Consider the following 12,651-nt stretch of genomic DNA (forward strand, 5'->3'; position numbering starts at 1 on the left):
TCTTAGACAAGTGGTGGATCTTTAAACAAAACTCCCGATGTACAGCATATATCTAGTTTAGGATTGATTCAATAGATCTTAGTTTGAACAAGTGGTGGAGCTTGACACAAAAATCCTCTTGGACAACATATATCTGGTTTAGGGTTGTTTCAATAGAGCCTAGCTTGGACAAGTAGTGGACCTTGAAACAAAAATCCCCATGTACAACATTTATGTGGTATTTCCATATTTCAATAGAGCTTAACTTTGAGAAGTGGTAGAGCTTTTTGTTTTCATTGTTTCAATGGATCCTAGCTTGGATGAGTGGTGGATTTTAGCTTCTTTGCATGCCTTAATGGAGCCTAGCTTGGACAACCGGTGGAGCTTGGAACCAAAATACGATGTGGAATAAAACCATGGGTTTTCATGTTTTAATGGAGCTTAGCTTGGATCAAATGTTTAAACTTTCTTCTCTCCATTCTTCATTGGAGCTTGGCTTAGACAAGTGGTGAAGCTTTGCTTCTCCCCATGTTCCAATGGAGCTAAGTTGACAAAAAGAAAATCCTTGATGTTGAAAATAACTGAGGTTTTCATGGTTTAATGGAGCCTAGCTTGGACAACTGGTGGATCCTTCTTCTCTCCATGTCTCAATTGATCCAAGATTGAACAAATGGTAGAAATTATCTTCTCTCCATTCCAAGGATTCTTGAGACCAAAAATGCACATTCCTAGCTTAGATAACTATCTTTCCTTCCATCTCTCTCTAGAGGTTAGACAAGTGTTGGATCTTTGAACTAAACAAACTACTATCTATGACGCTTAGATTGGACAAGTGGCGGATCTTTTCTTCACATCATATTTCCATATAGAATATCTTAGACAAGTGGTGGATCTTTAAACAAAAATCCCCATGTACAACATATATCTAGTTTTTCCATGTTTCAATAAATTCTAGCTTGGACAAGTGGTGGAACTTGCCACAAAACTCCCCATGTAAGACATATATTTGGTTTTTCCATGTTTTAGTAGAGCCTAGCTTAGACAAGTGATGGACCTTGAAACAAAACTTCCCATGTACAACATACATATGGTTTCTCCATGTTTCAATAGAGCTTAACTTTGAGAAGTAGTAGAGCTTTTTGTTTTCATTGTTTCAATGGATCCTAGATTGGATGAGTGGTGGATCTTTGCTACTCTCCATGCTTCAATGGATCCTAGCTTGGACAACTAGTGGATCTTGAAGCCAGAACCCCATGTGGAATAAAACCATCATCGGGTTTTCATGTTTTAATGGAGCTTAGCTTGGACAAAAGGTTGAACTTTCTTCTCTTTGTCTTTCAATGGATCTTGTCTTAGACAGTTGGTGGAGCTTTGTTTCTCCCCATGTTACAATGGAGCTAAGATGACAGAAAGAAAATCCTTGATGTTGAAAACAGCTGGGTTTTTGCATGGTTTAATGGAGCCTAGCTTGGACAACTAGTGGATTGATCCAAGCTTGGACAAGTGGTGGAACTTATCTTCTCTCTCGGGGGGTTCACTATGTGTAAAACTACCATATCACGTGCGTTCAAGACATGTTTGTAAAACCCCTTATCTGTGAATTTTGTTAAGAATATAATGTATCCTTTTCTTTTAAAATCTGTAAGTTTTTTTCAAATTTGAAAAAATAATGCCCTTTTGTATATATATTCTGTAAGTTTCAAGAACTTTAAATACCCTTCTGTTGAACTCACGTGATAGGTTACATTTTTATTAGGTGACCTACCCGGGTCTTCTCTCCATGTCCCAATGATTCTTGAGATCAAGAATCCCCATTCCTAGCTTAGATAAAAAGTGGTGGATATTGCTTCTTTCCATGTTTCCGTCCTAGTCTGGACAAGTGAATTTTTATCATACAATGATGTATAGGTTAGACACATGGCTAATTGTAAAGCCAACCATTTTTATTTTCCTAAAATAGATAGGTTGGAGAAGTGGTCAATTTTCTATGATTTCCAAATGCCTACATTAGACAACAAGTTTCCTCCCAACTCTCTATGTTGTTTAGAGTTGAGCATGGACAAGTGGTGGACCTTTCTTCTCTCTTCCCCCTTGTTAGCTAGTTTTTAGACTTACTATATGTACTTGCTTGGGTCATCTAGCTTGAACTATTGGTGGAATATGAGTTATAATAAGAATTGAATTATTGTTTTTGTTTCAGGAAGCAATGGCTTCAAAAATAAATGTTACAAGGGTTGTTGTCTCAATCGACTATACTTGCAATGATCTTAAGAATTGGTATTTGGATATGCATGGTATAGAGGGTGCACAATTTCATAAGGTACATCTTTTTATTGCAAAAAAGGAGAATGATAGTCTATTTGAAGATGTTGGACAAGTAGTGGAAGCATCCGTCTCTGCAGTTGATAGTCATCTAGAGGTGGAGTGCATTGACATTCTAGTTCCAATGAATCAAGAATTTAAACTATCTCAAGAGCATATGCATTTGCATGCATGTCTCAAAATAAAGAAGAGACCATATACTCTCGAGGATGGAGGATTGAAGAATCAACTACAGATCTTGCAGCAGATCAACTTCAAAGCTCCATCATTGCCACACTACAAGGGAAAAAGGTGAAAGTTTCACAACTACCTACAAAAACTCAAGCCAAAGTGCAAAAAGTGACACCTGAGGGAACCAGTTCCATTTTGGATGTAGACAACGCATCTTTGGCATCCTCAAAACAGGTTTCAACATCAAAGATGAAAATTGTGGATCCAAATGTTTTAGACGCTAAGGCCATGAAAGGACATAAAAAAGACACAGGTGGAATGAACAAGTACATACACTTATTTCCTTTCCAATATAGGGAGTTTAATGTCCCTGTTCAAAATTATTGTCTTGCTCCGGATCACTGTAATGCACGTATTTTGGATTAAAAACATGTTGAAAGCATGTTATTTGGATTTTCATGCAGTACAACCAAGCCTACATCATGTGCATACTAGATGCCCGTGCGGAATGCAAAGACAAAGGAGGGTACTCCTTTGATAGTGGATCGGAGAGCAAGTTACAAGATTATCATTATTGGATTCTTGATGGGCAACATTTGCGCTATGTTTCTCAAAGATTTTAGTTTTTGAAACCTTTTGAGGTCCCATGTAAGAGACACTCTCAGTCTTCCATATGATGGATATCCCAATAGTACTATCATTCTTTGATTTAGTCCTTGTATTTATGCATAATATTTTCCTTTTTTTTGCAGATACAAAGGAGTTAAGTGACATAAAAATGAGTTGTATTTCACGCTATGACTATAATAAAGATCCTTCTGGGACACCAACTTTTCCCATTCCCAAGAATGTACTTTTTTATATTAATGTGGTGGCTTTTGAAGTACGACTTGCATGCATTCAAGGAGATGGTTATGAGCTATTTGTGCATACTTCCCTTGAAAACGATGTGTCTATTCTAAAATATGGAGGGTATAAGTATATATTTTCAAGAGTGAAAAAGGATATGCAAAATATTTCTAGAGCCTCTAAATATTTCCTTATAGAAGATCCAAATGTAGAAGAAGACGAAGATCAAGCATACATTCTTGGTTGCGTAGAAGAAGGAAATGTGTTCGGATATATAAATAGTTCTCATGGTACAAGTGTCCAGCCAAATGTACAGTATACATTTGATCCAAATTTGCCACCTTGGCACAAATACACATCTTTGCATATCAAATCAGAAGAGTATGGCTGTTGCATTTTTTTCCGAGAGCGAGTGCTATCTTTATATCACCGCATCATTGCACCACGGCATGCATGTGCATTTTTGTCACCGCCATTGTGTTACATTTGTTTGCATTCACCTTATCATTGTCAATATTGTGATTGTTTGAGATCCCGTGCTTAAGCCTCGTCAAGAAAGGTTGGTTGTTTTTGCAGTGCTCGAGAAACTCAAAGTTTACAGCAGGATCGCAAATGATGGTCGCGACAAGGATCAACCAGATATACTAAAAGCATGCTTGTAGTGTACATTTTAATTTCATGTGCTCATTCCATTTACAAGGTTATAAGGTTGGAGTTTTTAGAGCAGGCATAATAACAAAATTAAAAAAAATGAAGGGATGCCTTTTGGGGGTTCGTGTCTGCTCCGTGAGAGAGAAGAGGGAGATGGGATTCTATTTGTGCCTTGCCGGCTGCTAGGGAAGCAAGCTGTGAGCATTTCCACTCGAGAGCACACACTCTGTGTGTGTGCGCGTGCTCACACGTGAACACACACGTGTGCTTAATTGAGAGAGAGTGAGACCTAGAAAGAGTGAGTAATACCCTGTTGAATAGAGCCAGAGAGAGTATTGTCTCTGTAAGTGATTGTATTCAAAGAGAGAGAGATAGAGAGAGAGAGAGAGAGAGAGAGAGAGAGAGAGAGAGAGAGAGAGAGAGAGAGAGAGAGAGAGAGAGAGAGAGAGAGTGAAAGAGGGGAAATCTCTCCGAGGCTTTGTATTGAGAGAGAGAGAGAGAGAGAGAGAGAGAGAGAGAGAGAGGAGGCAGAAGGGATTGGGAGCCTGGCTGTGCAAGGAGGGAGAGTTGAACCTCTTTAGGGGCTGCAATCCAATCAAAGGAAACAGACGAGTCCAATCTCGCGGGGCTGCAAACAAACCTGTGGAGAGAGAACGAGGGGCTCGGCCCTGCTGAAAACGAGGAGAGAGTGAGAGGGATATTGTCTCTCTGTGTGAAATCGAGGAGAGAGAAGGCTTTGCACTGAGCACAAACAGGCTTGGGTGCGAGAGAGAGAGAGAGAGAGAGAGAGAGAGAGAGAGAGAGAGAGAGAGAGAGAGAGAGAGAGAGAGAGAGAGAGAGAGAGAGATAAGTTCTTTCATGCTTGGGTCCGAGAGGGAGAAAGAGAAGTTGAGAGAGAACGTTAAAGTGTCAAAAGCGTGAATGAGAGAGAGCGAAGTTACATCCAAATTAAAGGGGAGAGAGTGGCTCACCGTCAAGCGGTGAGAGATGCTCTCCCACATTTTTTATTTCACTCGCAGATTTCAAGCATTATTACAAAGACGGCCATCGAAACTTCCACTACCGTCAAACCGCACAAGCGACGGCGCAACGATCGCCGTTAAAGTGAAGACTCCTTGCTTAGCTATTCGCATGCTCCACGCACTTTCGTTTTCATATAGCCGCTCGTAGCAAACTTCCGTGAAAAGTTGTAATTTAACAAAAATAGTGAATCTTTGTAAAATTTAATCCTCGAGGGTTGTGAGAATCACTCTGATCCTCGATATCGAGTTTCGACTTTCGACGCATCGATCTCAAAGATAAGTTTTCTCTCCTTCGCTCCATTTTGATATAAAAACAAAGCAAATATTTGTAAAAGCGATTTACCTTCAGACATCATAATATAGACACAATTTGTGTATATTCCCATTGTGTCAGCTCGCAAGAATTCACTATAACATTTTGTTACAAATCTTCACCATCTTTGTATCTCTGTCGTGTTTGTTATTTGCAAGTGTTTCTATATTCCAACCACTCTAGCGCTCCTTGGCAGCGGACATTGAGCACATTATTTTATCTTAAAGTTCCCTCCATCTTTCTCATTGGGTTTTGGGGGGATCATATTGCACTTATCATATATCTTCGTTGGCTATCTGGGGGGGTTTTCTTGGGTTTTAGTCCTCTTCGCCTTGTCCATCCAGATATTTATCAGACAGTGGCACCCCCGGTGGGACCTTGACTTAGTCGAGGTTCCACGACACGAACCTACTTGGAAGGGGACGTATGCACAGTGATAAAGAGTGGCGAGAACATCTTAGGGAGAGTGAGCGAGCTAAGAGATATCATAGGAGGGAAAAAGAAAAAGCATTACAAGGGAATTCTAGCCCTGCAACTCCTTCATAGCAACAGATTCCAAAAGTATCAACTCCACCAGGGAAAGGTTCGTCGGGTACCTCATTTTCTGTCCATATTTCCATCATGGCCCAACCCTTTGCAATCCAGTCACCCCTAGTGTTACCAGCTAATCTCGCTCGCCCTAATGCACCGCTCATCCCACTCCCGACATTTCATGGGTCGTCATTGGAAGATCCTGCTGCCCATGTAAACAATTTTAAAATTGCTTGTTTGACATCACATATTGTCGAGGAGGGACATGTAATGACTTATTTTAGCACCACACTAAAAGGAGAAGCTTCGAATTGGTTTTCCAAGCAGCAAGCAAATTCTATTCCTAGTTTTGCTAATTTTGAGCAAAAATTCGTAGTCGCTTTTCGCAAACTTCCAAATTTTTTTCCATATTTTGAGTATTTACGCTCCTTTAAGCAGAATTATCTGCATGAAAGCATCGAGCAAGCCGCCACCAGGTTCTTGACGATTATAGTCCCATTTTTAACATTGATCCGCTTACCATCATGGAATCATTTCTTAGAGGGTTGCATCCTAGTATTCAAATTTTAGTGAGAGCTCAGGCTCCACAAGATTTAAATCTTGCTATCACGTCTGTTGTTAATGTGGAGAGTTCCTACAGGTGCGCTTATGAACTACAACTAGTTGCGACACCACCTCCACCATACTACCCATGGCTAGCAAAACACTCTTTACCCATGTCCACTCCGAGTTTATCTTTACCAGCCCCATCTTATGTACCCCAATTACAATCGACACCACCTCTGCAATTACCACCTGTTACCCCAGTCCAACTTCAAGCTACACCATTGCCTCTTTCACTCCTAGCACCCACACCTGTTATAGACACTTCCTCTTCATCCACCTCTCTACATCTTCTAGCACCAGTTTCTCACGCTCCCCAACACTCCATTATATATGTGACAAAGGACTCATTACGACTTATGATGAATAAGTTGGAGCCCCCTGAACGTATCATGCGATGGCTTGTTGAGTTGCAGACCTTTGATTATGTACTTAAATCCAAACCTCCTGCATTGCAAAAGCTTGTGGACTTCTCGGGAGTGGTATGACCAAATTGCTCATTATTTTTCTACCCTAGAATTTCCCCCAGACATGAGTAAGGCTGCTAAGAAAAGATTAGTTACCCATGCACAAAAGATTCCATTACTGATGGGTCTTTATATCAAAAGGGGTTTGAGGGCATTTATCGCCGTTGTGTTTCACACGAAGAGATTCCTCATATTCTAAAAGAATGTCATGATAGTGCATGTGGGGGGCATTTCGCAGGGAAGTTGACTGCATTGAAGATTTTGAGAGCTGTGTACTGGTGGCCTAGTGTGTTTAAGGACTCCTTTGAGTGGTGTAAGAGGTGTGATGCTTGCCAGAGAGCCACCCGCCTCGAGAATCGTTTGCGCCCTAACAATCCTATTATGGCCACATTACCATTTGAGAAGTGGGGCATTGACTATGTTGGGCCTATCACTCCTACATCTAAGCATGGGAAATCCTACATCATTGTTGCAACTGATTACTTGACAAAGTGGTCTGAGGCTAGAGCGGGAGTGATGACGCACGTACTATTGCTTCATTCTTGATTGAGCATGTTATTTGTCGTTTTGGGGCACCAATAGAACTTGTATCCGATAGGGGGACACCTTTTTTAAATGATGTCTTGAGGATCTCACTTCTTATTTTAACATTAGACATGATAAAACCACCCCATACAAGCCTTCTACCAATGGGCAAGTTGAGAGCACTAATAAGACCCTAGTCACTATTTTGAGGAAAACAGTGGATATGAACAAGCGGGATTGGGATGAGAAACTACCACTATTTTGAGGAAAACAGTGGATATGAACAAGCGGGATTGGGATGAGAAACTACCAGCGGGCGGCTGTTTGGGCATATAACACTACTTTTAAGGAGGCCACAGGTTTCACTCCTTTCTCTTTGGTCTAAGTTCAAGAGTGTGTGCTACCAATTGAGCATGAGCTTGCCACTTTGCGGTTTATGCATGCACATTCCTTGCCTTTAGAAGATGAGTGGACCTAGATGAGTGGAGGTTGAGGGCCTATTTACACCAAGAGGTAGCATCTCTACTTTGATGGAGCTTGCCGTGGTGAAGAGAAGGTTGGAAGTTGTGGTATCGTCATATACCCACCCAAGGGGGATGCTATTTTCTTGGGGGTTCTTTTGGGCAATCATTTGAGTAATAATATTCCAGAGTATCAAGCACTTTTAATTGGATTGAGAGCACTACTTCTTTTGGGAGCAGCAGATGTTCATATTTATGGAGATTCACAGCTAGTGGTACACCAATTTCATGGCCAAGCCCGCACCCTTCACCCTTTGATGCACCACTATAGCATTTTAGCCTGTGACCTCTTCACCCATTTTACCTCTCCCACCCTTACCTTTTTGCCTCGTCAAGAGAACCGTGTTGCTGATTCCCTCGCGTTGATGGCCCTATCTGGATCTTTCACCCAAAATTTTGACACTTCCTTGGTGACAGCCTCATCCATCCATGATGACCCTTGGCATATGTCTCAAATTTTAAATGCTTGGGATTAGAGGGTTTAACTAGTCATTTTAGGAGTTTGCAAACCAACCACCCCATCACATTTGATTCCCTCGTCTTATCCATGACTCGTAGACTTATACACCTTTCTGATATCACTTTTCTCACTATTGACCCGTGCCATTTGCTTATGATTCTGTAGCCCAATGGATAAGGCACCAGGCTAACCAAAAATTTTGGGTTCACACTAGCAAGCTAGTTTTCCGTGCAAGACGCCACTGTTCATTTTTTTCCAAAAGCGAGTGCTATCTTTATATCCCCGCATCATTGCACCACGGCATGCATGTGCATTTTTGTCACCGCCATTGTGTTGCATTTGTTTGCATCAACCTTATCACTATCAATATTGTGATTGTTTAAGATGTCGTGCTTAAGCCTCGTCAAAGAAGGTTGGTCGTTTTTGCAATGCTCGAGAAACTCAGAGTTTAGAGTGGGATTGCAAATGATGGTCACTACAAGGATCAACCAAAAATACTAAAAGGATGCTTGTAGTGTACATTTTAATTTCATCAACTCATTCCATTTACAAGGTTGTAAGGTTGGAGCTTTTAGAGCAGGCATAATAACAAAATAAAATAAAATGAAGGGATGCCTTTGGGGGGTTCGTGTCTGCTCGTGAGAGAGAAGAGGGAGATGGGGTTCCATTTGTGCCTTGCCGGTGCTAGGGAAGCAAGCTGTGAGCATTTCCATTCGAGAGCATACACTCTGTGTGTGTGCGCTTGCGCACACGTGTGCTTCATTGAGAGAGAGTGAGACCTAGAAAGAGTGAGTATTACCCTGTTGAATCAATCTAGAGAGAGTATTGTCTCTCTGAGTGATTGTATTCAAAGAGAGAAAGAGAGAGAGAGATTGAAAGAGGGGAAATCTCTCCGAGGCTTTGTATTGAGAGAGAGAGAAGAGGCAGAAGGGATTGGAGCCTGGCTGTGCAAGGAGGGAGAGTGGAACCTCTTAAGGGGCTGCAGTCCAATCAAAGGAAACAGACGAGTCCAATCTCGCGGGGCTGCAAACAAACCCGGGGAGAGAGAACGAGGGGCTCGGCCCTGCTAAAAGCGAGGAGAGAGAGAGAGAGAGTGAGAGGGATATTGTCTCTCTGTGTGAAATCGAGGAGAGAGAATTGGGTTGCATCCGAGTGCTCGCTCTGTGTGCTGCCGAGAGCCAGAGAGAGAGAAAGAAGTCCAAGAAACGAGGAGAGAGAGAGATAGTCTCTCCGGGTGAAACCAAGTAAGGGAGAGAAAGAGAGCCTATAGCTCTCTGCAGCATACGAGGAGGGAAAGAGTAAGCCCTTGTCCACTGTAGCAAAATCGAAAGAGGGTTTCCCTGTGTTGAGGACGAAGAGAGAGAAGGAGAGCGAGAGCTCTCTGTTTTACAGAGTTAATTTGTTATAGAAAGGGACCAAATACTTGATAATTAAACCCCCCCAAAGGGAGGGTCCCCACATAAGAGAGAGAGTCTCTGAACGGGTTTAAAAAGAGAAAAAAAAAGAGTGATTAAAGGAGAGAGAAGGCTTTGCACTGAGCACAAATAGGCTTGGGTCCGAGAGATAGAGAGAGAGATAAGTTCTTTCATGCTTGGGTCCGAGAGGGAAAGAGAGAACGTTAAAGTGTCAAAAGCGTGAGTGAGAGAGAGCAAAGTTACATCCAAATTAAAGGGGAGAGAGTGGCTCACCGTCAAGCGCTGAGAGATGTTCTCCCACATTTTATATTTCACTCGTAGATTTCAAGCATTATTACAAAGACGGCCATCGAAACTTCGACTACCATCAAACCGCACAAGTGACGGCGCAACGATCGTCATTAAAGTGAAGACTCCTTGCTTAGCTATTCACACACTCCACGCACTGTCGTTTTGATATAGCCACTCGTAGCAAACTTTCGTGAAAAGTTGTAATTTAACAAAAATAGTGAATCTTTGTAAAATTTAATCCTCGAGGGTCGTGAGAATCGCTCTGAACCTCAGACTCGAGTTTCGACTTTCGACGCATCCATCTCAAAGATAAGTTTTCTCTCCTTCGCTCCATTTTGATATAAAAACAAAGCAAATATTTGTAAAAGCGATTTACCTTCAGACATCATAATATAGACACAATTTTTGTATATTCCCACTGTGTCAGTTCGCAAGCATTCACTATAACATTTTGTTACAAATCTTCACCATCTTTGTATCTCTGTCGTGTTTGTTATTTGCAAGTGTTTCTATATTCCAACCACTCTAGTGCTCCTTGGCAGCGGACATTGAGCACATTATTTTATCTTAAAGTTTCCTCCATCTTTCTCATTGGGTTTTGGGGGGGCTCATATTGCACTTATCATATATCTTTGTTGGGTATCTGGGGGGGTTTTCGTGGGTCTTTGTCCTCTTCGCCTTGTCCATCTAGATATTTACCAAACAATGGCTATGTATGCCTTGAGACTATTTGTTGGGTTGCAACAGGAGAAGAGTTATTTGGTGACTATGACTTTACTTGATATTTTTAAGTATTGTATGCGGATGGAAATCTTAAATACATCTAAAATTTTGTATTTTTATTGATAGAATCTTGACACTTAAGTGTATATGATTGTTCTTTACTTTATGTTTAGCTAGAATCTAGAGTACTCTTGTGCTTTATGTGTTTTCTAACTTATTTGATTACCTTGAACATAGACTCTTGACTCTACTCAAGATTTTTAGAAAATCTATCAAAATTTAATCAATACCTACGTTGGAAAGGTGGTAGGGGCTCCAATATTACTTTCTTCTTATGATAAATTTTACCTTGAATATGAAGGACATCTTTGCAACATTTTGGTGTAGTTTGAAGCTAGCTAGCTTAAACAAGTTGCGACCCTTGAATCCAAATCTAAGCCAAAGATCTATTTTTTTCTTGTAGCCTAGATTGGACATGTGGTGGACCCTATGCCTGTGTGTTCTTAAACAGGTTTTTCTTATAGCCTAGATTGAACATGTGGTGGACCTTGTGTCTGTGTGTTATTGAGCATGTTTTGGCTTTTAGTATTCACTTAAGTACTAACATTTAATAGAGTGTAGGATGGACAAGTTTGCCACAATAGATTGCAGTTTAGACAAGTGGTGCCTTGTGTACGAATGCTAGCAATGGTTACAAGGATTCTTATATTAATTTTACCTTGAATAAATTAGTTACTTGGAGCTCTACATGTTAAAATGGTGAATTAAATTCTAGTGATTTTTTAGAAACCAATGTTATGTGTGATTTCTTAGATTCAAAGATTGGGATTGACAAAGCCCCTATGAATCAATCAACATTTGTAGAATCTATTGATTCTCTCATTTTTGAAATGCCCGAGATGGATGATATTAACAAAGCAAACACCTAGATTTTCAATTTCTTGAGAGATGTTTTCTCAGTTTGTAACACTACATATGAAAATGAAAATTATGCTTCTTCTTAAGATCCCTATTTTTTGTCTTATAAACGTTTCAATTGTAATTTAAAGTTTTGTTAACATTAGACTGTACTTGTTTACTTTGAAAAAAAAATCAAAGATTTGTGTATTTTTTCTTTGACTAATTCATCGATTGCCTCATTTTTCTATAGTTCTACTCCATCAAGAAAGTTAGAATATATCATAAACCAATTAAGACTCTTTTGGAGCCTACATTAGACAAGTGGTGCACCTTCAAAAATTTATGATTGAGTTAGAGATTAGCTTAGACAAGTGAAAAGCCTTCAAATCAATACTTGAGTTTCCTACTTGTATCATTTTCTTGTACAAACGGAAGATAATATCCAAAGTCCCTGTAGGCTAACACATTAGATACCTACTTATAGACTAACTTGATTAGTGAGTGCTTCTTCTCATTATTTTCAGGTAGGTTCACCACCTTCCCAAACCCTAGTCCATTGATGCTTGAAGAGAAGAAAGGTACACTACTTGTCCAAGCTATGCTTCCTTTAAACACATAGAGAGTAAATTCCATAACTTCTCCAAGTTTGAAGATAAGTAAGGTCCACCATTTGTCCAAGCTATGCTTCCTTAAAACATGTCACAGAGAGTAAATTCCACCACTTCTCCAAGCTTTTTACTATGAATGACTACAAGATACACCACTTTTCTAAACTATAATCTCTAATAGAATGGCTAACCGACTAATATACAAGGTCCCCTACTTATTGAATCTTGTCTCAAGTGATCATAGAGAGAAGAATGGACTATGAGTTATTGCATCTTGTTTCCATGAATCATAGAGAGGAG

At 40.3% G+C, this 12,651-nt stretch overlaps 1 protein-coding gene across 1 annotated transcript; it reads left to right on the forward strand.

The window, feature by feature from the left end:
* Positions 1 to 6,362: 6,362 nt before the first annotated feature.
* On the forward strand, positions 6,363 to 6,929 carry LOC147433635 (uncharacterized). The gene has a single exon (XM_086491283.1). It carries the CDS (start codon positions 6,363 to 6,365, stop codon positions 6,927 to 6,929), a length of 567 nt encoding a protein of 188 aa, XP_086347409.1.
* Positions 6,930 to 12,651: the final 5,722 nt, after the last annotated feature.

The sequence above is a fragment of the Adiantum capillus-veneris genome, chromosome 19 (assembly GCF_014529385.1).
Source record: "Adiantum capillus-veneris isolate H3 chromosome 19, ASM1452938v2, whole genome shotgun sequence".
NCBI classification, from domain to species: Eukaryota; Viridiplantae; Streptophyta; class Polypodiopsida; order Polypodiales; family Pteridaceae; genus Adiantum; species Adiantum capillus-veneris.